Source organism: Callorhinus ursinus, unplaced genomic scaffold (assembly GCF_003265705.2).
Source record: "Callorhinus ursinus isolate GAN/ISIS: 27379988/994484 unplaced genomic scaffold, GSC_fseal_2.0 scaffold28, whole genome shotgun sequence".
NCBI classification, from domain to species: Eukaryota; Metazoa; Chordata; class Mammalia; order Carnivora; family Otariidae; genus Callorhinus; species Callorhinus ursinus.
Genome location: NW_027397090.1, coordinates 21,218,819 through 21,245,285, shown reverse-complemented (window position 1 = coordinate 21,245,285; position 26,467 = coordinate 21,218,819). Strand labels below are relative to the sequence as shown.

Here is a 26,467-nt window from a genome sequence, read left to right as displayed (position 1 = left end):
GTTAAGTTTTTTATTAACAGCTTTATTGAGACAATTCACACCTCATACAGTTCACCATTTTAAAATCTACGACTCAATAATTTTTAGTATTTTTAGATTTGTACAGCCGTCACCACAATCAGTTTTAGAACATTTTTATTCCCTCAAAAACAGACCCTCTGCTCATTAAGTCACTCCCCACTTTCCCTCTCTTCCCCTCCCGCAGCCCCAGGCAACCAGGAATCTTTCTCTCTTTATAGATTTGTGTGTTCTGAGCATTTCATTTAAATGGAGTCATACTATGCGCAGTCTTCTGTGACTGAGTTTTCACCTCGTGAGATGTTTTCCTGGTTCATCTATTTTGGTAGCATGACATATCAGTACTTCATTTCTTCTCTTGGCTGAATAATATTCCGTTGTGTATGTATACCACATTTTAATTATCCATTCATCAGCTGATGGACATTTGGGTGCTTTCCACTTTTTGGCTCCTAATGGATAGTGCTGCTCTGAACATTTGTTTACATGTTTCTGTGTGAACATATGTGTTTAGTTCTCTTGAGTATGTATCTAGGAGTGGAATTGCTGCATCATAAGTGGCCCTAAATTTTGAACTGCCAGACTGCTTTCCAAAACAGCTTCACCATTGGACATCCCACCAGCTGCCTCCTTGCTAATAACATCTGTTCCGTGTCTGTCTTTTTGGTTCTAGCCATCCCAGTGAGTGTGAAAGGGTCTCTTATTAGGGTTTTCATTGGTGTTTCCCTGATGGCTTCTCATTAGATTTTAAATTGTTTTGGGTTAGAGATAGTTGTATCTTATTTATCTCTTGAAATACACGTAGTATTTTCCAGTATTAGCTCATAATATTTAAATTTATAAGCCTATTTTTAAGAATTTCAATAAAGGGGGAGGTGGTCCTTAAGTTTTCTCCCTCCCTTCCTTTTTTTTTCTTTAACCTCTGTTGAAAGTGTGCTTTGTCCACATTACTAGCGTTTTGCTCTGCTACCCTCACCCTTGTAACTTGAGATGCCAAGGATGCGCGTACATTCTGTTTCTTGCCCTTATTGCTAAGCCCTACACACCAAATGCCATGATGAATGTTAATTAAATGAATGAATGGAGTGTTGTTTGTGTTCATTCTGAATTGCTGAGCTTGTCCTTGGGGTCAGGTAGGTGTTTTGTTTCTGCTAATGCTAATAACTTACTCAAAGAACTAAAGAGCATTAGGGGCTTCATTTTACACTTTATCTCCAGCAAAATAAAGACTCACCAGTTGAAAACTCTTACGGTAAAGTTTTACTTGTCTGGTCCTGGCCTGTAGTCCACATTGTTAATGTTTATTGTTTGGGTTCCCTGTGTAGGTCGCCCCGTCTCTCTTCCTCATCTGAGGAGCTCTGTGAATGTCAGCTGGTAAGTCAGGAGAGCTCATCACAGAACTTCCATCACCTTCATTACAAGGCATACTTAAAATACTTCAAAATGATAGATTAAATAATAGGTGCATCTAAGGTTTTAAAGAAGATATCAAAGCTTGTCCAAATTATAAAGGAACTCTATTCAGCTTTAGCACTAATTAAATAAATACTGGCTGGTACACATATGTTTCTACTATATTGTGCTAGGAAAATGGAAGTGTTTTAATAAAGCTGGTATATTGTTGTGTGCTAAATTAACCTTGTGAGCAAAGCAGTTATTTATTAGCAAATCTCTATGTAACTACAACAACAAAAAACTTTCCCTAGTGAGTTTACTATAAAAACATTTATCTCAGTTAAAATTGTTTTGAACAATTGCTGAAATCTGCTAAAATATGGATTGTGATGAGACAATTTGGTGGTTTTTAATTACCCAAATACAGGTTTTAGATTTTGTTGTTTTGGTGCTCTGAAAGAAATACAAAGACCTACTGATTTCATGAAACTACAAGTCTTGGATCCTTAGCAGAATGACCTCTTTTGAAAATCAGAAGCATCCTCTGTTGCTCTCAGTGGTAGGTGGGGATGGTGGATGGGAGGTGGATGTCATGGTGATAAGATTTCACATACAAGTGTGAAAGCTTTTCTGGAGATCAGGTCAAAGAAAGTAATTGACTCCTAAGTGAATGGCTGCGCGTTACAGGAACGTAAGCCTGGGCATCTCAGCCCTGACCTCCTCTAGTTCTTGGCTTCTAGCGCTGCTGCTTTCATCACTCTTAGAACAGTTAATATCACTAGCAATGGCATACTTGCTTTTTTCCTCAGCTTGATAATACTTTATGTTTAAAGTTTAGTTTTTCATTCCCACTTGTTATTCTAATTTATATTTCTAAAGACATATCATTTTAAGTAAGTTTGAATCCTATGTAATGATGCAAATGTTAACAATTTAAATTCAGTCTGATCTTATACATGATTCTAGATACATTACTGTTAGCCTTCCGTGTTTAATTAAATTAATATTGAATAATAATATTGTATAAAATCGTAAATGTATACCTATATTGTTTCTTGCCATTCTTGACTTCCATAGTAGTGAGGGTCAGTATTTTCTTCTGTTGCTTCTTGTTCTGGACTTTCTTGGTGATCATCATGTTCTTCACTATCAGCATCATCCTGAAATCTCCTGAAAACTTGGGTCTTCAGTTGTATTGTTTGACCATTAGTGCTTCTTTGCTCACCATAATAAATAGTGTGTATATGAGGGAAGCAGAGGGAAACATATGAGCTTATTGGCTCTTTTAACTTATTTTGGTCCATACGAATGTACGTTAAGTGGTGGTAATGCAGTGGGTCAACAGATGGACACATCACTGTAACATTGATATCTGAAAAATACAAATTAAAGATTAATCCTGCTGCATTACATCTAGAATCCTACATTGGATTTTATTAAAATATGAGATACATCTTATTAAAGTACTTATAGGTAGAATTAGGTTTAATTGGTTTTTACAGTAATCAAATAATAAATTGAAGAAAATGAAACTACAGATGAGTTATATGTTCAAAGTAAATGATGGCTTTCAGAGCGCACCTGTCCTGATGAGCACCGGGTGATGTGTGGGAGTGCTGAGTCACTGTATTGTCCACCTGGGACTCACACAGCACTATGTGCTAACTATACTGGAATTAAAATAAAGAAAACATGATGGCTTTGTTGGCTATCTGTTTGTTACATAATAAATTCTTGGTAGAAATCTCAAAAAGAAAAAAGTAAAAATCACCTATAGTCCCAACTGCTCAGGATACTCCTACTTTTTCATATACTCTGCAGTACTACTTGTCAATGTTCAAGGTGATAACATTTATTAGAAAAGACTATAAAACTTAAAAAAAAAAGAAAGAAAAGGCTATAAACTTGGATGCCTGGGTGGCTCAGACAGTTAAGCTCTCCTGCTTCCCCTGCTTGTGCTCACTCTCTCTCTGTGTCAAATAAATAAAATCTAAAAACAAAAAAAGAAAGAAAATAAAACTTTATAGCACACCTTCCTGAGGCCAGCTTTGACCATTTCCCTAGCTACTTCAAATCAACTATTTTTATGTAAAGCATAGATTTTTTTCAAAGATTGATTCTTTAAAAGGTCAGCATAGGGCACCTGGGTGGCTCAGTCTGGGCTCAGGTCATGATCCCAGGGTCCTCAGATTGAGTCCTGCATTGGGCTCTCTGCTTGGCGGGGAGTCTGCTTCTCTCTCTCTCCTCCTCACTCATGCTCACTCTCGCTGTCTCTCTCTCTCAAATAAATAAAAATCTTCAAAAACATTTTAAAAGGTCAACATACTATTCTTTTGGTCTTTAAAAAAGATAATGAAATTTTACGTACTTTCAATTTCATTATTTTCTAAGTATAGGTGTTGTAAATTTCTTGGAATATAGAATGCTTGCTTCAGTTTGTTGTGTCCAACATTGAGCTCTATAAGGTTGGAAAGATTAAAAATGTTATATGGGATGTCTTGTAGTTTGTTGTGTGACATTCGTAGAGCCTGAAGTTTGGGAAGTTCATTGAAGTAATTTTCTGGTATAGAAGAAATTGAATTATTTTCTAAAGACAGGTACATAAGCGAAGAAGGCAGACCAGGAGGCATTGATTCTAATCTGTTATTACATAGGTTGAGCTGCATTAATTTTTCCATTTTGGCAAGTATCTTTTCTTGTAACATGGAATCCTCAAGATGATTATAACAGAGATCAAGCATTGTCAAGTTTACTAGCCCATCCATGGCATTCGTCTGCAACCTGGAGATCTCATTGTAGCCAAGAAGAAGTCTTTCCAAAGACTTAGGGAGAGGAAATGGAAATTCTTCTAGATTGTTATGCTGCAGGTGAAGTTGTAGTAGATTTGACAATTTAGCAAACACACCATGATCAATCTTTTGAGTTGTAATTTTGTTGTGGCTGAGGTTGATTTCCTTAAGATGAGTTGCATTGATGAATGAATCTGCAGTCACAGCCTCAATTTCATTGAATTGAAGGTAGACCTGCTGTATGTGTGCTGGGACACGCGGGATAGTCTTGAGTTTTCGATTTTCACAGTACATTGATGATGGAAAGTTGGGTGGACAGAAGCATTCAGTGGCACAGCCTAACACATGCTGATGAAAAGGAACTTGAAAGTCCTCATTTGGATGAAATTGGAATTCTGGTTGGTAGACATCATCTGGGTCTTGATCATAATCTTCATCCCATTGATAATTTTCATATTGGCAATATACTTTGACTCCAAAAAAGAGGAAAAGGACACATGCTGGACTTAAAAAGCCCATGTTCTTTTTTTGTCCTATTACAAGGAGGAAGCAAATATATTGTGGGAGAAGTGAGTAAATCCTAGAGTAATTTTTCTGTAATTAACAGTTACTTAAAATGCATAATATCTATATCTGTATTGAAATATATAAAAGAATGTCCAGAATAAATGGGCAATGCTCAAACCAAAATTAATGTTTAAGTGCCAATAAGATGGTATTAAAAAAAAAAGTCACGTTTTGCATTGAACCAGACTATATACCCATCTTTGAAGAGAATCCTAGTTTGTCTTGCTTACTATAGATTTACAGTGATAACTTGACCTCTCTCAACCCCAAAGCTGGGTACTCCCTCCACTAAAAATGCTGAGTGTTCCACTAACTATTTGGTCCCTTCAGTGATGGTCATTACCTATGAGAGGAGACATTCTTGGTCCTAGTTAATATTAACACACATTTTCCCACTGCAGCTTCTGTTTGTCGATGCTCTTTTCTGCCCTTGGAAAAGCATGAAACATTCCCTTTTATGTAAGAGCTTGAGATATTAAAAATAGCAATCATCTTTCTTCTTAGTGTTTCTGTCCAAGCCTAACCATGACTTCAGATTTTCCCCAATGAAACCGTTTCCGGAATCCAATTATTTTGTCTCTGACTCCACTTGAATAACTGCCTCAAATTCCAAATACACACAATATTTACTGTCTACAAACTTTTAGCTTCTAATAGGTTATTCTATACATTTTTCTTTCTTTACATTAATATTTTTGAGTTAAGTCCTAGAAAAACAGATACTGAGAACGTATTGTCTTGTCTCTCAGGAGATGAGGTCTGGTGGAGAATCAGAAAGACAGGCACAGTACAGGGGGTAGGAGGGTGTGTAAGGGGTACGATTTAAAGAGGGGGCACTCAGCTTGAGGAAGACCATTCACTTGGAGTTGTGAGTGGTGGATGGTGTACTGGATGAGGAGCCTGAAGACCGTGACTTCCCACCTGTCACTTAGGATGGTCAAACCACTTACCATGTCTGCCTCTTGCCTCATCAAGAAAATGAGAAATGTAATTGCTTGCCTGCTTACCTCAGCTGGTGGTTGTGACAGTCACGGGAGATATGCATGTAAAAGTTCTTTGCAGATTAGAAAGTGATCCAGATGGAATAAGTTTGTTATTTAGGTAAAGGTTAAAAGGGGGAAAAAAAAAAGAATCATACCTCTTTGATTCTGAGGCTATTTTTCTCTACCTCTCTGATTCAGGGTTTCATGAGAATTAATGTAACATGTCCTTGTGTGTCTTGAACTGACTGATCTCTATTCCATTAGCCATTAGAGTAGTACCAGCTATTTTTCATCATTGGGATAAGTGAAAAAATATTTATCTAAATCATTGTCTATGACAGACCCCATTTGAGAAAGTCTGCCCTAGAGCCTAACATCTTAGATTCTTGTTTATTTTCTTGTCAGAAACTAAAAAATGTGTAGAATGTAATTATGTGTTAATGTGGGATTTGGAATCGATATTTGAGTAGAGTCAGGGACCCTTGGATCTTTTCTTCCCTCCCGTGCGCCCAGAGCATGGGCCTTGTCGTTACCAGCGTGCAGCTCTTTCACACCCTAACCTGTGTTTATAACTTAATCTACATAGTAGCTCCAACTGTAGTAATTCCTCAGTTTCACTGGGACCTAAATATGTGGATCCCACTGTGTTTTCACTGCCCCCCATTTGTACCTCCCAGTGCACTCAGTTCCTCTCAGTGGCCCGGACCCCACAGCCCATCACTATTGTCACTTATTTGCACAGGCCCCAGACCCTCTTGCCCTTTTTATCTTTATACTCTATCAGTAAACTCCAACCCTGTTCCTTCAGTTGTCTGTCTACATGCAGCCTGACTCACACAGCAGACTAAGAGAAAACAGACCACGCCAGCTGGTCTCACTTTAAATTCATGACCACTCATTGCTGCTCAAGGACATGTCCTTACTGCATTCCTTTCCCTTGCTTTTAGACAAGCCTCTGAAGCCTTATTCCCCACCAGTTGGGATGATGACCATGCTGCTGCTGCCCTTTTTTTTTTTTTGACCAAGAAGATAGGATCAAACAAAACGATGATTGACTCATATATATGTTTTGTTACATTTAATCTCATCCCTACCGACAGAATATATCAAAATAGCAACGGTTTGATCTTTTAAAACAACCTGTGATTTTGAAACTCATAGTTTTCTTATACAAATCTAAGTAGACTACATGCATTGTTCCTTTAGTATCCGTGAGATTCATGGAGGATGTGACATTTGAACTAGGCTTTGAAGGAGTATTAGGGCTCTCATAGAGGGGGACTGGGAAGATTTCCAGATAGAAGAGATGAGCAACACATGTAAGCAACAGAGAGTAGGGTGTTTGGGAGTTCGTGGTTAGCTGTTGAAGGAGCAAAATAAGACTGTCACAGCTAATCTGGACCAGAATCTAGAGGTCCTGAATTCTGACCTGTGGAATCTGCACTCCTGCACCTACTTTAATTCATTAAGGTAGTTGAGCCATGATCTTCGCACTGCATTGGTCGTGGGTGAAGTAGGAGAAAATCCTGGAGGGAGTGTGGTCTCACCCCAAAGGACAGTAACCTTCAGTACTGGCTAACCCAGCATGCCGGGAAGCTCTCATTGGGTCTGCTGCCTTAGTGAACTGTACTAGACGTTGTGTGTGAACATGGCTAGTCAGCTACCTTACAAGTAGTTAGTTTGGTTATTTCAGTTAATGGACTGCAGTTACTTCTGGGGGTGAGGTACTGTATTTGGTGGGGAACACAGAGATGAAGATGTGAAGATGTGGTCCTCTCTGTAAAGAGTGGGTCTTTGCTTTTCACTGCCCTTCATTTGTACCTCCCAGTGCACTCAGTTCCTCTCAGTGTCCTGGACCCCACAGCCCATCACTATTGTCACTTATTTGCACAGGCCCCAGACCCTCTGCCCTTTTTATCTTTATACTCTGTCAGTATGGGAGAGACCCAACATGGCAAACCATATTCTCAGACAAATAAGGTTTACCACCGGGACCCCAGTGCCGTGGGTTCAGTGGCTTAACCCTGCTTGGGGCAGACAGGGAAGTCTTTGTAGTATCATTTGGTCCAGATCTTGGGAGATTAGCAGGAATGGGTATAAAACATCCTATACATTTTACTCACTAGTTGATAATATTTTATGTGTTAAATCTGTAGTATTTATGGTACCATTATAGTGGAGCATATTAACTTTTTAAACTACATGTCCTACTTCACTTCAGTCTCACTGCACCACGGGGTTCCACTATAAGGTTGCTATGTCTCACAAAGGCATGCGTAGAAGCAGAAGGATGGAGACCTACAGCTGCGGGGGTGGGGGGGTGGTTAGACATGGAGAGAGTCTCAGAAGCTGACTGTTACACAGATGAACTCTGAAATGAGCATTGCTTATCAGAGCTCTGAATTTCATCCTTGTATTAAGAACAGTAGCAATAATCGATTAGTAACCTTACATTTGAGAATGAAAGTCATGACTCTATTCAACAATTATGAGAAATTATTGGGGGAAAAGGAGACCTGGGTGATACTTTTGATCCTGCACTTAAGTGCATCCCTTTGACTTGGGATCGAGACCTCATTATGGGAGTCTCCCTGAAAATAAAGGGATTCTTTAGTGTTGGCCGCTTTTGGTCTTCTGGCCACCTATGAAGACAGGCTTTTCCTAAGGACAGTTTCTCTGTGAATCATCCCCTGAGGACCTTGGCTCTGCCGCCCAGCCTGATCCCACTTCCTTTGACTAAGTCCAGTTTTCTGGTCTGAAATCAACCCTGTGTCCATCCCCAGGCCCATTGTTTCCTATTCGTCAGTCTCCAGCTTCACCCCTGGTGAGTTTCCCTGTTGTAATGACCTCTTCTTCTTATCCAAACTTTCCATTCAACTGATTTCTTCCCAGCCATTTGCAAAGCACATTTTTATTACTTCTGCCTTTCATGGTCCGCAGTGTATGCCTCATTCTCTATAGGGTAGCTCCTAGCAAAACAGTACGCTCACTGTCAGTCCTCCCACTTCCTGACCTGATTTCTGGCAGAGTCCGTACAATGCACAGCGTGTAGGCGCTCAAACGTTTGTTGAATGAGTGATTGGATTAATAAACGACAGAGTACATCCTGTCATCAATGCTTGTCGCTTCTAATGCTGATTATTTCTAGGCGTTATTTTGCCGCAGTGGTTTCTTTAAATGGACACAGTCACAGACGACATGGCTGTTCTCTCCTAGTGGTGTCCCCCATCACAGCACACTATTACCATTACAGAGTGATAGAAAAATAACAGATGTGAACAGGAATCTTTAAAGCAAAGGAAAATATATGTTACTGATTTTTAAAAATATCCATTAATGTGAATTTTTCATCTTATAGCTCTAAATGTTTCTATGTTGTAACATTTCTCTTAGTTGGGAATAAGCACTTGAGCCTTCATAAGGAAGTTCTAACTAAAATGAGAGCGAACTTTGTTCTGGAAAGTTTAAAATAATTGGAAAGCCTCATTGCATTTTATTATTTTAAAGACTCAATTATATTATGGATATGCCATAGAAACTCGGATATAAGAAACCAGAGTATTAGTATATGGACTCAGATTTCTTTCCGAAGCAGTTTTAAATTTAACTCTGTAAATAAAGTAAAGTAGTGTACATCCCTATCTTACACCCAGGGCCTAAGGAAGTAACACTCTTTTACTATTAAAAATATGAAAGTTTCAAAAATTATTTTTAGCCATAATACATTTAAATCTTAGTTAACTGGAACCCAAGAAACTGTTTCCTTTAGTACCAGATAGAGAACTCACATCTTCCCTTTCAGAAAGAGGCAAATGAAAGCAAAAACATGTTACTATCAGGGATTTGGTCGACAGAGAAATTTTAAGAAAATTTCTAGTGAAATCGGTACAAATATCCTTCTTCCCTACAAGCAGAATCTGTCACCCTGCCCAGATGTATGGCTCACAGGCATTTGGCACTTTTTGTCATTTAAAGTTGAGAGTGAGAGAGGAGACAAAGTGATGCCATTAACGTAAGAATCTTTCATTCTGAATTGAAAAGAAATCTAAACAAAGATTTTTTATTGGGTAAATCTTAAATTAGGAAATTAAAATCACTATATTACTGCTTTCTCTGAATATTTTTACTAATCAAATTTTAATGTAGCTTTTATCAGATATTGCCTCCAAATATTGTGCTTTTATGATCTATTTTAATGTTAAACAAATCAAATATACTTAAAAGGTTTTAACAGTAGGAACAGTTTCTTAAAAAAATTGAAAATTATTTTATCATCATACCTGTTGAGTTTGCTTTAGTTTTCAGGGGTTGATGAATTTGCAAATCCTGTAAACTGATTCAGATATTCCTAAATTCTTTAACTGAGTCTCTTAAAAATCCACAGTAACTGTGTGTCCAGACAAGGCTGTCCTTGAATTACTGTAGCAATTTAAGCAAATATAATCTGCTTGGAAAACACTTGGGTTGAATTAAAATTATGTATTTCTTTTCATTATCCAAAACTTTGTGGATTCAAATTGAGATGCTTGTGCTGTTGGTCAGATTTATGTGGCTTACTTCCCTTTCTTTTCCCCTTAATTTTGGTTTGAGGTGTGGCAAGAATTTCCTCTAATATGAAAGGCAAACAGAACTAAATGAAACAGCATGTACTGATTACTGTTTTTATTTTCATTTTCATACCAAAGAATTCTCCAAATTAAGGTCGCCTGTAACTTGGAGCTCAGTGTCTCAGCAATTTAAGGTGGAATTCAAGAGTGGTCTTGAAATGTCCCTTGTCTGAAACCTCACGTTCACACCAGGGCTTTCCTTTATTGAAGACGAGCAACCAAGATTAGAAATACAGCTTGCACATCTAGTTTACCTTTTTTTTTTCTTTTTTAAGATTTTATTGATTTGAGAGAGAGAGAGCACGAGCAGGGGGAGGGGCAGAGGGAGAGGGAGAAGCACGCTCCCCCTCTGAGCAGGGAAGCAAGGAGCCCAACTACACAGGGCTGGATCCTGGGACCCCAAGATCCTGACTTGAGCTGAAGGCAGTTCCTCACCGACTGAGCCACCCAGGCGCCCCTCTAGTTTACTTTTTAAACGAAGGGACTTGTCATTAGTGACACAGATTGAATATATAACCTTTCCACACAAAGAATTATACCTTCTTTTCTGTTCGCTTTCACTGTTCTCCCCTTCCTCCCAAATAGAGGCACTAGAATGCCTGCTATAAACCTCTGAAAAAAATTAATCTGGTGATATAATTTAGTATCTTGCACTCGGAAGGTAGATCTCTGATTTGCCTCTTTAGGTTAGTACAAAAAATAACTTTATAGTATTGACTAAAATGGCATTAGGAACTTCTGTTTCCTTTATTTTGTAGATGTAGAAAATCTCTTCACTGAGTTGTTTCTCCTGAGGAATAGTGGTTAACTGCTTAAATGCTACATTTTTTTCCTAGCGTGTTTTTTTATTTTAAAAAGAGAGTTAACTTGTATTTCTTGGCAGTGAACTTTTAGTTCATGCTTTGGAAGACTCTTTTAAAGTTTGTACAAACTAATAAGGTAAAGTGAATCCCAGAATTTGTTTTTGTGTCCTCAGATAGTGTTTACCATTAGATTTTTACAAGGAAATCACAGGGTTTATTTTGTTATACTTCAGGTTTTTTAAAAACGTGCTGTGTTTCAAGTGATGGTTGGCAGTACTGTAAAAATCTCGTCTATTATTTGAGACACTGGTATGTGAAACATGGCAGACTGTATTTGGGCCAAGATTTCATCTTGTTGCTGATCTTTTCCATATGTTTCCTATTAGTCTTTGTTCTTGAACCTCAGGCTTCCATACTAAGGAAGAGAGAGCAAATCTGTGTAATTTTTCCAAGAATTTAGTTTTATGTGCCCTCAGAGTTCTTATGGAAGATAAACTTGAAATCAAAAGCTTAATTTTCATATAATTCTTCATTTAACACTGTGATTTGAACTTGTGATCGTGATTATGTTGTTCATGTTCCTAACACATGTGGAAAGAATATTTATCAATATAGCTAGAGCACCTAGAGTCACTCGTGTCTAGGAAATTTGAAAGAGGTGGACGGTGTCCAGGAGGTTTAGGTTGGGAGGTGGGGTAGTAAGAGGAGTGTTGGTTCACATCAGACCTTATAGGAAAAGTAGAAGCTGTAAGTGACTGTGATAGTTCAGTGTTTCAGTTCGGTGGGTATAATTGCAGCAGTCAAAGAGAGAAGTCCATTGAATTGATGGAAAGTCTAATAAATTCTATTCTATGGTGATAATTTGATTGAAGTAGATACAGTACCTTCATAACTGAATAGTGTCGGTGGAGAAAGGCCAGACTGAGATCTGCCTAATTGTGGTAATCAGGGATTTTTTCTTTATACTCATTCAGCTAATATTTTTTAGCACCTGATTTGTTCAAGGCAGTTTTAAGTGCTGGAGACTCAGCAACACAAGTTTTTATTGTCATGGAACAGGAAAACAAAACAGAAAATAAACATATGAAGTGGTTCAGAATGCAGTGGAGAAGAATGAAGCAAGGTAGGGGGGATCAAAATGAGTGAGCACGGGCACAGGTCAGCAGTTCTGACCCTCCTGCGCACCCGCGCTCCCACAGAGCGGTGACACAGCTGGGTGGCGGGTGGGGGAGCCAGGTGTCTCACCGCTGCAGGGAGGTTACAGATAAGCAAGGGGAGACAGCCGGAATGACGCACATGGCGACGGGCCAGAGCTGGAGACATCAGTATGAACCCATGTTCAGCTTAACACAGCACAGGTGGCTCCATCTAGAAATGTCTGTAGATGTGTGTGTGCATGGGCCGGTGTACCCACACCTGTCTCCTGGCTCAGTCGGCTGGGAGGGCATAGAGCAAATACCCAGCACCCAGATCTTGGCTGCTGCTGCTTCTTTTTTAAGATTTTATGTATTTATTTGAGAGAGAGTGTGTGTGTGCGTGCCGGGGGCAGGAGCAGAGGGAGACGGAAAGAGAATCTCAAGCAGACTCAGAGCTGAGCACAGGACTCACTCAATCCCATGACCCCGAGATCATGACCTGAGCCGAAATCAAGAGTCGGATGCTTAACCGACTGAGCCACCCAGGTGCCCCCAGTTCTTGGCTTCTGTCACCTTCTGCCATAAAGGAAACCAGGCTCCTTGAAGAAATGGCTGATTCCAGGACTGAGGCACGAACATACAAGATGAGCCTGGAGTACCTTGCAGCACCAGAGTTGCTAAGAAAGAAATGGGAAATCGATGTACCTTCTCAGTTTTACTGTGGACCTAAAAACTGCTCTAAAAGATTAAATCTATTTAATAAATTTTTAAGAAAGGAAATTACTATTTTAGATAGTTTAGCAGAGACCTGAATATAGTGAGGGAGCAAGCCACAATGGTATCAAAAGGAAAAAGACAGTATGGCTGGGGCTGAGTGATCTGGGCAGGGGGAGGGTACCCTCAGAGAGGCAGCCAGGGCCGGGGTCACTGTCAACATAGGCTTCTGACGTGCTTGGAAGCCTCAAAGCATTCTACATCAAATCACGTTTAGGAGGCACACTTGACGTTTAGCTGATGAACTGCTTCCATCAGAAAGACCATTCAGGCAACCCTACAGAAGTAGCCCAAACTCTAGACATAGCACGTGCCCAACAGAGTCCATCTTTGTTCCTGTGCCCCTCACGGCTTCCATTTCCCACATTGTTCTCTTTTCCCATAAATGGTGTCCCTGTCCCAACTTCACCCACTGTCTGACATAAGCCAGAAGGTTGGGAGTTGTTTAAATGAGTGCATCCCAAAATGTGGCAGGAGATCTATCAGTGTGTGAATTGCTAATTTAAAATTCAGGTGGCATCATCTCTATACTTTAGACCTTCAGGACCAGAAGCTCTGAGCGCAGGCCCAACAACTTACATTTTTAACAGGTCTACAAGGTGCCATGAAAACTTGAGAACCACTGATCTAAATCACCTTCTGTCCCTTACTTTCAAATTGGATCTGTTCCTGAGTCCTTTGTGATCTAGCACAGGAGCGTCTTTTTGGTGTGTCTGTGTCTCTTGGTCAGTAACTGACATGTCTCCCTCAGATGTTGCAGTGGTGTCTTGTTCACACATCTCCTTCTCCAATCCAGTTTTCATCTTATTATGTATTAAAATAAATCTAATTGTACCGTGCCTCTGCTTAAAATCCTCTAGTGTTGCCTCATATTTTAAAATAAATTCCAAACAGGGGCGCCTACGTGGCTCAGTCGGTTAGGCATTCAACTCTTGGTTTCCAGATCGTGATCAGATCATGATCTGAGGTCCTGGGATTGAGCACTGCGTGGGGCTCCGCACTCAGTGGGGCGTTGGCCTGAGGATTCTCTCTCTCTCCTTCTCCCTCTGCCCCCTCCCGTCCACCCTTTCTCTCCCCCTAAAATAAATACATAAATCTTAAAAAATATAAATTCCAAACATAGGGGCACCTGCCTAGCAAAGTTGGTAAAGCATGTGACCTTGATCTCTGGATCGTGATTTCAAGCCCCATGTTGAGCATAGATCTTAATAAATAAATAAATGAATAAATGTAGCACTTAATTAATTCAAAAAAAAAAATAAAAATAAATTCCAGACATGACCTTCTCGTTTGGGGAAACTCCGAAGGCCTACCTCTTGCCTGTTCCTGGACCAGCTGATTTGTGTTTCTGGGCTGCTTTCTGGCCTCAAGTTGCCCTGCTCCTTCCTGTTCCTTCATGAAGACACCAGCTGAATGTCCTACAGTTCAACTCAATTCTGACATTGTCTACCCAGAGTTAACATCACATTTCACAGCTTAAGGGCTCATTCCCACAATACTGTCCCCACTTTGGATGCCAGTCACAAGTAGTAGGTCTTCAGGTTAGATAATTTTCTGTAATGGCTAACAGAACTCAAACGCTTATGTTTATTGGTTTATTATTTAATAAAGCACATGGTAAAGGGTATGGGTATAAAGCCAGATGAGGGGATACATGCTAGGAGGTCTGGAGGGGCCCTGAGCCCAGGAGCTTCTGTCCCCTTGGAATTACGGTATGCTTTGCTCCCTACTCATGCATGTGCCTGCCAACCTGGAATCTCTCTGAACCCTGTACCTTAGGGATTTTTGTTTAGGCTTCCTCACGTAGGTGTGATGGATGATTAGCCCAATTTCTAGCCCCTCTCCTTTCTCAGAGGATGGGGGTGCGGGGCTGAAAGTTCAAAGCTTCTGATCATGGCAGGTCTTTCTCATGACCAGCCCTCATCCACAAACCATCAGGGAGCCCACCCAGAGTCACCTCCTTAGAACAAAAGATATGCCTATCACCCAGGAAATTCCAAGTGATTTCGGAGCTCTCTGTCAGGAACTGGGGGCAGACATCAAATGTATATTTCTTATGTCACAGTGGTACACCACAAAAATTATTCCTGCAGCTTCTGTCGCCGAACACCTGGTTCGCATCCCAGCGGCCACTGCTAAAGGCTGCCACGTTGTCTGACTCCAGGGGACACATTGACTGCTGTTGAGACCTTTGGTAGAATACAGTGTTGGCATTTTCTTGTGAATCTTTCCAGAGATATTTTATGCACCTACGTGTATATTTAGCAAATATATATATTTAAAAATTATTTTTAAAAAGAATTCTTACATGAAATTTTCATGTTTCTAATCTTTTCCTAATACAAACATTGATGCAGTTATTAACCTTTTTTTAAAAAAGATTTTATTTATTTATTTGAGAGAGAGAGAATGAGAGAGAGCATGAGAGGGAGGAGGGTCAGAGGGAGAAGCAGACTCCCCGCTGAGCAGGGAGCCCAATGTAGGACTCGATCCTAGGACTCTAGGATCATGACCTGAGCCGAAGGCAATCGCTTAACCAACGGAGCCGCCCAGGCGCCCACTTTTAATAACCTTTTATATGTCATTGTACATGTGTGTAAATATATTTGAGTGATCTGCAGGCTGGGCATGCATGTGTGTAATTAACTGCTCTCCACAGAGTACCAGGGGCCTGTGTAAAATCCTCCTTGGTGTAGTGTATTAAGGTTTTATCTTTGGTGATGGAGGAGGTTAAATGACTCTTACTGTGAGTCTGTTTGAATATCTATTAGATTTCACAGCTATGTTTGCTTCTTTTTCTGGAGCTATCTATATCTTTTACTTTTTTTTCTATTGTGTTGTGGCTTCTCTGATTTTGAGTTTCAGGATTTCTTTATAAGGGAAATTAGGCCTCTGAGCTATGACTCAAAGGTGTTATTTTCCAGTTTGTCATTTGTATTTGTCTTTGTTCATAAGTTTTGCCATAAGACTTTATGTTGTTGAGCTTATTGTATTTCTACTTAAGGCCCTCCGACTTCTTATGTCAGAGTTAGAACCACCTTCCGCACTTCTGCATTGTCAGAAAATTCTCCCATTGGTTTCCACAGTTTCTTCTAGGACCACTATGTTTTCTTTGTTGTTTTTAGTGTTTGCATTTAAATCTCTGATTTGTCAGAATTTATAGATCTTGTACAGTGTTACCTCCTGTTTTGCAGGCAGCTCTGCCCATGTCCCAGTGGCATTCATTGAACAGCCGCCTTCCCTGTCCAGTGTAAAAGGCTACCGTTCCCACTGCTGATAGATCATTTCTGGACAGTCCATTCTTTTTTTTTTTTAAGATTTTATTTAATTTTTTTGACAGGAAGAGACACAGCGAGAGAGGGAACACAAGCAGGGGCAGTGGGAGAAGGAGAACAGGCTTCCCGCGGAGCAGGGAGCCTGATGCCGGGCTCAATCTCAGGACCCTGGGATCTCGACCTGAGCCAAAGGCAGATGCTTAACCAAACTGAGCCACCCAGGCGCCCCTGGACATTCCATTCTTTCCCCGTGAGCTGTCTGTGAACTATCTGGTTATTTTATAAAACCATCCTTAATGTGGTCCCTGGTGTTGATTTATCCAATACCTTGCATTCAATTATAGTCAGTACTTCTTGATTGATTTTTTTTCGTTAAAAATGTTACTTTGAGGTAATGATAGACACATTTGTAAGAAATAGTACAAAGAGATCTCATGTATGCTATGCCCTGGTTTCTTCTAATGATAACATCTTGCAAAACTGTGGTACATTATCATACCCAGGATATTGAGGGTGAAACAGGTGAAGAGAGAACATTTACATCCTTGCAGGGATTCCACATGTTATCCTTTTATAGCCACAGAATCTCTTTGTTTTTCTCCCTCCCATCCCTAGCTCCTGGCAACTGCTAATCTGTTTCTATAATTTTGTCATTTCAAGAATATTATATAACTGGAATAATAGAATATGTAACCTTTTGGAATTGACTTTTTTTCACTCAGCATAACTCTCTGGAGATCCATCCAGGTTGTTGATCAGGTTGTATGCCAATAGTTCATTCCTTTTTATTACCGAGTAATAAGGCTGGTCCCAGCCTGTGTAACCACTCATCTGCTGAAGTCCATCTGGGCTGCTCCCGGTTGGAGCTATTCCTGATAAAGTTGCTATGAACAGTCACACACAGGTTTTTATGTGAACATGTCTACATCTCTCTGGGGTAAATGCCTAGGAGTGTAATTGCTAGGTCTTCTGGTAAGCACACGTTTAGTTTGAAACAATCTGCTGAACTACTTTTCAAAGTGACTATACCATTTTAAATTCCCACTCATGAAGAATGAGAGACCCACTTTTTCTACACCCTCCTCAGCATTTGGTGCCCCCTTGAAATCAGTGAGGATGATTCCTCCCTTTGTTTCAGAATTGTTTGGGCTATTCTGGTGCCTCTGCCTTTCCACATAAGTTTGGCAATAATCTTGTCTATATCTACAAAAAGCCTTGCTGGAATTTTGATAATTAAATTAAACCTGTATATAAAATTTTGCCTGTTTTATTTTTTGTATGATTTTATTTTTATCTCTACATCAAATGTGGGGCTTATAACCCCGAGATCAAGGGTTACATGCTCCACCAACTGAGCCAGCCCGGCATCCCTTGCCTGTTTTTAATTAGGTGGTTTGTCTTATTATGAGTGTAAGGGTTCTTTATACATTCTGAATAGAAATCCTTTTATCAGATATATGGCTTACAATCTTTTTTCTTCCCATCCATGACACAAGTTTTCATTTTCTTTTTTTTAAACATTTTTTCAAAGATTTTATTTATTTATTTATTTGAGAGAGAACACGCGCACAAGCAGAAGGGGAAGCAGACTCCCTGCTGATCATGACCTGAGCCAAAGGCGGACGCTCAACCAATTGAGCTACCCAGGCGCCCCACAAGTTTTCATTTTCTTTCTTTCTTTTCTTTTCTTTTTTTTTTTAAGATTTTATTTATTTATTTGACAGAGAGAGAGATAGCGAGAGCAGGAACAGAGGCAGGGGTAGTGGGAGAGGGAGATGCAGGCTTCCCACTGAGCAGGGAGCTCGGTGCTGGGCTCAATCCCAGGACCCTGGGATCATGACCTGAGCTGAAGGCAGACGCTTAACGACTGAGCCACCCAGGCGCCCAAGTTTTCATTTTCTTTCTTTTTTTTTTTTTTTTTAAAGATTTTATTTATTTATTTGACAGAGAGAGACACAGCGAGAGAGGGAACACAAGCAGGGAGAGTGGGAGAGGGAGAAGCGGGCTTCCAGCTGAGCAGGGAGCCCGATGCGGGGCTTGATCCCAGGACTCTGGGATCATGACCTGAGCGAAGGCAGACGCTTAGCGACTGAGCCACCTAGGTGCCCCAAGTTTTCATTTTCTTAATAGTATCTTTTGACACACATTATTTTTGGAAAGCCCAAATTATCTTTTTCTTTTATTGTTGTTTTATGGCTTTTGGTGTCAAGTTAAAGAATTAATTGGCTGAGTAAGCGGTTAAAGATTTATTATGTTCTTATAGAGGTTTGTAGTTTCATCTCTTACATTTAGGTCCATGATCTATTTTGAGTTAGTTTTTGTATGCGTTGTGAGGTTAAGGTCTGAGTTCAGTTTTCTGCATGTGAATATTCAACTCTCTCAGGATAATGTGTTGAGAAGATGATTATTTCCCCATTGAGTTACCTGGGTTTCTTTGTCAAAAATCAATTAACCATGAATGTACAGGTCTGTTTCTAGATTCTCAATACTAAATTCTCAGTTTCTAGATTCTCAAAGTCCCATTGTTGCCTTCCTGGTTAACAGCAGCTTTACATTATGTTGTGCCAATAGGTAGTATACATCCTCCAACTTTGTTTTCCCCAAATCATTTTCGTTGTTGCAAGCCCTTTGCATTTCTCTATGATTTTGGGGATTGGTGTGTGCATGTGTACCATAATAAGTTAACATGATTAAGTGCTTGGTATTGGAACATTGCACTTAAAATGCTTACTTTGGGGGCACCTGGGTGGCTCAGAGGGTTAAGCATCTGCCTTCGGCTCAGGTCATGGTCCCAGGGTCCTTGGGATCGAGCCCCACATCGGGCTCCCTGCTTGGCGGGGAGCCTCCTTCTTCCTCTCCTTCTGCTCCCCCTTCTTTGTGCTCTCTCACTCTCTCTGTCAAATAAATAAATAAAATCTTAAAAAAATTTTTTTGTTAAATGCTTACTTTGTTGTTGCCATATAGTATGGACTAAGTAAGTGCTAGAGGCTATTTTTTTCTTGTAAGGTTTTATAGTCTAGTGAGGATACTTAGATATTTTATAAGTATACAAAGCATAATGCTGCTTGTCCCATTTTTCAAATATGCCATTCCTTTGTTTTCCTAAGTATATTTTTTATTAGTCAGATCATGTATGACAATTTCTGCTTCTAGATAAGTGTCATTGTTCACCTTTTTAAAATGTGAAAGTAGTGTTTAAGATTATTTTAAAATATGTCTAGCTGGGACATCTGGGTTACTCAGTGGGTTAAGCATCTGCCCTTGGCTCAAGTCATGATCGCAGGGTCCTGGGATCCAGCCCCACATCAGGCTCCTTGCTTGGCGGGGAGCCTGCTTCTCCCTCTGCCTCTGCCGTTCCCCCCTTGATTGTGCTCTGCCCCTCTCTCTCTCTAATAAATAAATAAATAAATCTTAAAAAAATAATAAAATATGTCTAGCTTTCTTGTCTTTATTTTCAGACTTCTATGGCATATTAGAATAAGACTGCCCTCCCATGGCGAAAATTAGGTAATCTGTCTAATAAATTTAATGGGCTCATTTTGGGGGGAAATATTTAGAAATATGTATCTTTTAAGATATGTGGGGAAGTAGAGTGGTCTTAGAATGCACAGTCAGTAGAACGCCTGTAGCTTTAGGGTCACAGACAGGTGCTAACCAACCCCAGAGGCTTCTCATGAGTCACAGATGTGAAGTCACCTCTTCCCTCTGGGGACGCAATTCACTCATCCTAGAAATTTAATGAGGCTGCTTCTAGATCCAAGGTTCCCCGTGTTCTATATGCCACCTTATCTTTGTCTTTCTGTTATTTGGGGGTTACCACTTCATAGCCAACCCCTTTCTTTAATACCATCTGAGAATTCTTGGAGTCACCTTTGAGACTTAGTAGTCCGACATCCTCCGCGTTTTCTGTGGAATTATATAATATTGCTGCAATTACCTTTAGGTGAGAAGAATACTTTGGTTTCTTCAAAGTATTGAAATGATTAGACATATGGGTGAGAGGGTTTATGGACCCAGGAAGCAGAACTGCCATAACTTATGTAAATCAGTTGTTAGGGTTAACAGTTATTAAGAAAATTTATAAAAAAAAAATTTAAGAGGGCTGTGCTGCTGGTGGCAAAGTTCTGATTGGAGCGAGTTAATGATGTTTGCTGGGGGAAGTGGGAGTGTGGACTAGGAAGGGTGTGGAAGAGCCTCTGGGGTAATGAGCATGGTTTGCATCCTGATCCGCATCATGCCACATGCAAAAATTAACTCAAAATGGAACACAGACCTAAGTGTAAGAGCAAAGACTTCTGAATATTAGGAGAAAACATAGATGTACGTTTTTATGACCTTGGATTAGACAACAGTTTCTCAGTTGTGACACCAAAAGCAGAAGAAACAAAAGAAATTTAATCAAAACCAAAATTAAAATTTTTTTTCCTGTGCCAAAAGATACTATCAAGAAGGTGGAACAACAACCTACAAAATGGGAGAAAAATTTTGCAGGTTCTGTATCTGATAAAGGACTTGTGTCTGGAATAGATGGAGAATAACAGCAACAACCAATTTAAAAATGGGGCAAGGATCTGAACAGACATTTCTCCAAAGAAGATAACAAATGGTCACTGAACACCAGAAGAGGTGTTTGACATGACCAGTCATCAGGAAAATGCAAATCAAAACCACAGTGAATTACCGCATCAGTCTCTAGCGTGGCTGCAAATGAGAGGATGCACTACAACAAAAATCAACGGAAAGACAGTAACTATTGGTGAGGGTGTGAAGAAATTGCAACGTGTGTGTGTGTGTGTGTGTGTGTGTGTGTGTGTGTGTGTTGCTGATAGGAATGTAAAATGGTACAGCCACTGTGGAAAGTAGTCCACAGTGCCCAAAAAGTTCATCACAAAGTTGCCATTTGACCTGCCAATTACACTTCTAAGTATGTACCCAAGAAAAGTGAAGACTGATGTCTACAGAAACCTTATAATATGCAAGTATTTATAGCAGTATTATTCATAAGAGCCAAGGAAAGGAAACTGTATGTCCACCACCTGATGAGTGGATCAGTGAATGTGGGCCATCCAGAGAGTGGAATGTTACTCAGTGATAAACAGGAATGTAGTCTAGACACAGCTGCAGCATGGATGGACCTTGAAAACATGCTGAATGGAAGAAACCAGACACAAAACACCGCATATTTAATGATTCCATTTATATCAAGCATCCAGAATAGGAAAACTCATAGAGACAGAACGTGGATTTGCAGTTACCTAAGGTGGAGCATAACCTTCAGCGGGTAAAGGGTTTCTTTTTGGAGTGATGAAATACTCTGAAATTGATTGTGGTGATGATGCTTACCCTGAATACACTAAAAACCACCGAACTGGGGCGCCCGGGTGGCTCAGTCAGTTAAGCGTCCAACTCTTGATCAGGGCTCAGGTCTTGATCTCATGGTTGTAGGATTGAGCCCAGCATGGGGCTCCATGCTCAGCAGGGAGTCTGCTTGAGATTCTCTCTCTCTCTCTCTGCCTCTCCCCTGGCTCACATGCACTCACTTGGTTTCTCTCTCTAAATAAATAAATAAATCTTAAAAAAAAAAGATTAAAAACCTGAACTGTGTTCTTTAAATTTCTCAATAAAGCTGTTATTAAAATAACATGGGAATATAAATGAATAGGATTGGCTATGAGTTGATAAGTTTTGAAACTGAGAAGTACATGGAAATTCATTATATTGTTTTGTCTACTTTTGCTGCTGTTGTATTTTCCGTAACAAAAGGACTCAAAATGCAAGTCTTAATATCAGGACTTCACATGACTGATTGTGCCCTGCATGGAACACTGGGAATGGCACATTGCTTTTGCCCCTTGCCCTGATTTGTCCCTGTTTTCTGCCTTTTTGGCCCCTCTTTAAGCTCTTCCTCTGTGTATGGAAGGGTTCATTTTAAAGCAGTTCTCTTTATCTCCATGTTCACTGCTGGGAATGCACATCTTGCTTCAGCGCTCATCAGAGCTGATTGGGAAGGAGGGTCTGTTTCGAAGCTGCCCAGATCCTGTGATAGGAACTGTCCTGAATCCCCACCATAACACTGAGTGCCCTAGGGGATCTGCCCTCTGACTATCGTAGAGCACACCGTCTGCAGCAGAGCTGGAGGGATGGTCAACCACCAGGAAGGAAGATGTGCAGGATAAAAATGCATCATCGTGTCCTATGGTAAGGATAAAAGTTCTTTCTTTCCCCTCAGTGATTTAATTCAGAAACATGTATTGAGCCAAGGCAGTGTGCTAGCCTTTGGTGAGGGTTGGGCACAGACAGGGAAGCAACACTTGCACCCAGGATGGCTAAAGCCCTCTGGACAATGTGGGAAGAGATCAAGGAATAAACAGCTGAGCTAAGTTAGACTGTGATTAGTGCAAAAGAGAGGCACAAAGTACTGGGAAGATTTGGGTGGGGTGGAGAAGCCACATCTGCTCTGAATCCAGGAAGTGTTGCTGGGGGAGTGACTTTTGACACTGATGTTTGAGGTCGCGTTTGATTTTGGTGGATGCAAAGGATGGCATCACAAGTACAGAGAAGCCAGAAAGTATGGAGTATATGTGAGAAACAATAGTTATCCTGGGGATGGGGCATAAAAAGGTATAAGCATGAAATAAAAAGCTCAAAAATCATTATTTGAGCAGGTGACAGGGGTTAAGAGTACATTTATTGTGATGAGCCCTGATAATATATAGAATTGTTGAATCACTATATTAAACACCTGAAACTAATAGAACACTGTATGTTAGTTGTGGGAATTAAAATTTTTTAAATCATTATTTTCAAATGGAGATCATGGACAGTCTTGAAACGTAGGTTAAGAAGTTTCTAATAAAAGAAAAGGGCAGGGCACCTGGGTGGCTCAGTCGTTAAGTATCTGCCTTCGGCTCAGGTCATGGTCCCAGGGTCCTGGGATCGAGCCCCGCATCGGGCTCCCTGCTCGGCGGGAAGCCTGCTTCTCCCTCTCCCACGCCCCCTGCTTGTGTTCCCTCTCTTGCTGTGTCTCTCTCTTGTCAAAAAAAAAAAAAAAATTTCTGTAATTCAGGCTTTCCATTCGGGGACTAACTGTAATTAATCCAGCTAGCATGTGGGTCTGTTTGATTGATCATATTAGAGTTGGATTGGCAAAATGAGGCCAGGAACTGATTTTGATATTCCAACTAGGAAATAAAGCAGTTGTGACATAGTGAGAATGACAAGGAGAGGGTGTGTCAGGGCGGCAGGACTTACAGAGTTGTGAGAGGGCAGAATACACCTGAACAACTGGGAAAGAAAAGGCCAACAGGGATGGTGACAGTCTGAAGAAATTGTTTAGGATTGATTTTGAGTGAGTGTTAAAGCTCCAGATGTTTGTGTGTGCTTTTAAGAGTTAGTTACTCCCGAGTGAGGCCCACATTGAGAAGTGGGCTTCACAGGCCTTCCCTTAAAGGTTATGGCTGAATGCGTAGAAATGGACAAGACTGTACTGGGGACAGAGAAAAGAGGCCAAAAGAATATTGGGGGACAGTAGTCACTAAAGAGCAGCCTGAAAGATGGTGTCTCTGGAAGCCAAGTAGCAAAGACTCTCTGGAAGTAAGCGCCATACAGAGTTTTGTAGGGATGAGCACTGACCAAGCAAGTGTATCATCATGAGTAAAGGTGAGGGTTGAGTCCTGGATCTGGTACGGTTATTTAAACTTGTTTTCCTGTTTCAACACCTGAAAAACAGGTACAGGTACCTGCCTCGTACGTAGTACAGTACTATGAGGGTTACGTGAGTGAGTGCAGGTGAAAGTGTTGTTCAGGCTTATTCACACAGTATGATTTGGGGAAAACAGAATTGGTAAGTCAGGTGCAATAGGTTAAGGACTGTGTGAGCATAGAGGTGATGAGGACAGAAGGAAGGCAGTTCTTTCAAAAAAAGATGGAGTTATGAAGGAAAGAAAAAGAATGCAGTAGTTTAAAGAGGAGCACAATTGATTAAAAAAAAAAAAAACCACACAAAACTTTTAGGGGCCCCTGGGTGGCGCAGTCGGTTAAGCGTCTGACTCTTGGTTTCAGCTCAGGTCCAGATCGCAGGGGCATGAGATCGAGACCCACATTGGGCTCTGCACTTGGCACAGAGTCTGCTTGAGATTCTCTCTGCCTCTTCCACTCAAACTCTCACTCTCTCTCTCAAATAAATAAATCTTTAAAAAATAAACTTTAGTTTTAGTGACTTCAAGTGATTTTCAAAAAGTATGTTTTTTCCATGAATTCCGTGATCATTTTTATTATAGTATTTGGGAGAAAATATGGATGGATGGTCTTTGAGATTTTTTTTCTGTCTTGAAGTCCTTAATAAGCCCAGTAAGGTGTCGTGATTTATTTCCAAACTTCAGTGGATTTCAAGTGAGTAATATTTTACATTTACCATAGAATGGGTTTGTGGCAGAAAACTTTCAATTCAGTTTGGTTGTTTATGATTTTTATTAGTGATTTGTGTTTTGTAAACTTATAACCAAAAATGGTTAACAGCTGTGGGATGAAAAACAACATTAACAACAGGAAATTAACTGCAGCGATTTCAGGAATCATTTCCAGCATTTAAAAATACTTTGTTTTGTCTTTTTAGAAAAAGATAAACTTAGCTACTTTAACTCTACTACTGAGATAATAGACTGATCTCTTTGTTAACCTTATGATTGAACTATTAATTTTAAGACCTGGATTCTTAACAATTTTAGTGAACATTTGACTTTTACTGAATGTTCTTATAAGTGGTAGGATATCACAGTTTTATTTTTATGATACAGCAAAATGAATTACTGAAACTATTGGAACTTTAGAATATTTTAATTTTGAAGTGATTATCATTGTAATATACTCTCTTCATGTTAATGGCTTCATAATCTTTAATTTGTCTCATTAGTCAGTAATTTTCCAGTATAATAGTTACTCATATTTTATGAACCTTGACGGTTTACAAAGCAGTTTCACATACTTTGTTTTTTTAATTGAAGTATAGTTGACCACAGTGTTCTTTTAATTTCAGATGTACAACATAGTGATTTGACAGGTCTGTACATTACTCAGTGCTCACCTCAGTAAGTGTAGTCACCATCTGCGCACTTTGTTGCAGTATCGTTGACTATATTCCCTGTGCTGTACTTTTCATCCCCGTGACTGACTTACATTATAATTGGAACTCTGTACCTCTTAATCCCCTTTACCTATTACCAATTGATCCATCCACCTCCCCTCGGGCAGCCACCAATTCATTCTTTGTATTTAAAGCTATCTGTTCATGTGTTTCATAAATTCCACATATGAGTGAAATCATAGGGTATTTGTCTTTCTCTGACTTATTTTACTTAGCATAATACCCTCAAGGTCTGTTCATGTTGTCACTAACTGTACAATTTCATTCTTTTTTATGGATAACACTCCATTGTTTATATACACCACATCTTCTTTATCCACTCATCTAGTGACATGTGGGTGGCTTCCATATCGTGGCTATTGTAAGTAATGCTGCAGTAAACAGAGGGGTGCATATATCTTTACAAATTAGTGTTTTCATTTTCTTTGGGTAAATACCCAGTAGAGGAATTATTGGATCATGTGGTACTTCGGCTTTCAATTTGAGGCACCTCCATACTGTTTCCACATTGGCCACATGAATTTACATTCCCACCAACAGTAGAATTAGGTTTCTTTTTCTCCACATCCTCATCAACACTTATTATTTCTTATCTGCATGATTTTAGCCATTCAGACAGGTGTGAGGTGATATCTCGTTATGATTTAGATTTGCTTTTCCCTGGTGAGTGATGTTGAACGTATTTTCGTGTGTCTGTTGGCATCTTTATGTAAAAATATCTCTTCAGGTCCTCTGCCCATTTTTTAATAGGATGGTTTGCTTTTTGGGTGTTGAGTTGTATTAGTTCTTTATATATTTTGGATACTAACCCTTATCAGATATGTCATTTGCAAATATCTCCTCCCATTCAGTAGATTGCCTTTTTTTTTTTTTTTTTTTTTTTTTTTGGTGGCTTCCTTTGGTGTGCAGAGTTTTTTATTTTGATGTAGTCCCAATAGTTTGTTTTTTTTTTGCTTTTGTTTCCCTTGCCTCAGGAGA

At 39.8% G+C, this 26,467-nt stretch overlaps 2 protein-coding genes across 4 annotated transcripts in view; one reads left to right on the top strand and one right to left on the bottom strand.

Moving 5' to 3' along the window:
- The window catches only part of CENPP (centromere protein P), a 229,887-nt gene that overhangs the window by 91,141 nt on the left and 112,279 nt on the right, over positions 1-26,467 (top strand). The window lies entirely within an intron of this gene.
- Positions 647-10,283, bottom strand: OMD (osteomodulin). The gene is made up of 3 exons (XM_025891754.2): positions 10,033-10,283; positions 3,782-4,735; positions 647-2,785 (listed from the first exon to the last, which is right to left on the bottom strand). The coding sequence occupies exons 2-3, from the start codon at positions 4,719-4,721 to the stop codon at positions 2,457-2,459; spliced, it is 1,269 nt and encodes a 422-aa protein (XP_025747539.1). The 5' UTR covers positions 4,722-4,735; positions 10,033-10,283; the 3' UTR covers positions 647-2,456.

Coding starts and splice junctions, on each gene's coding strand:
- OMD (XM_025891754.2), bottom strand. CDS start 4,721: ATGGGCTTTTTAAGTCCAGCATGTGTCCTTTTCCTCTTTTTTGGAGTC. Junction 2,786..3,781: donor AGAAAATAATGAAATTGAAA/GTACGTAAAATT, acceptor TGTATTTTTCAG/ATATCAATGTTACAGTGATG.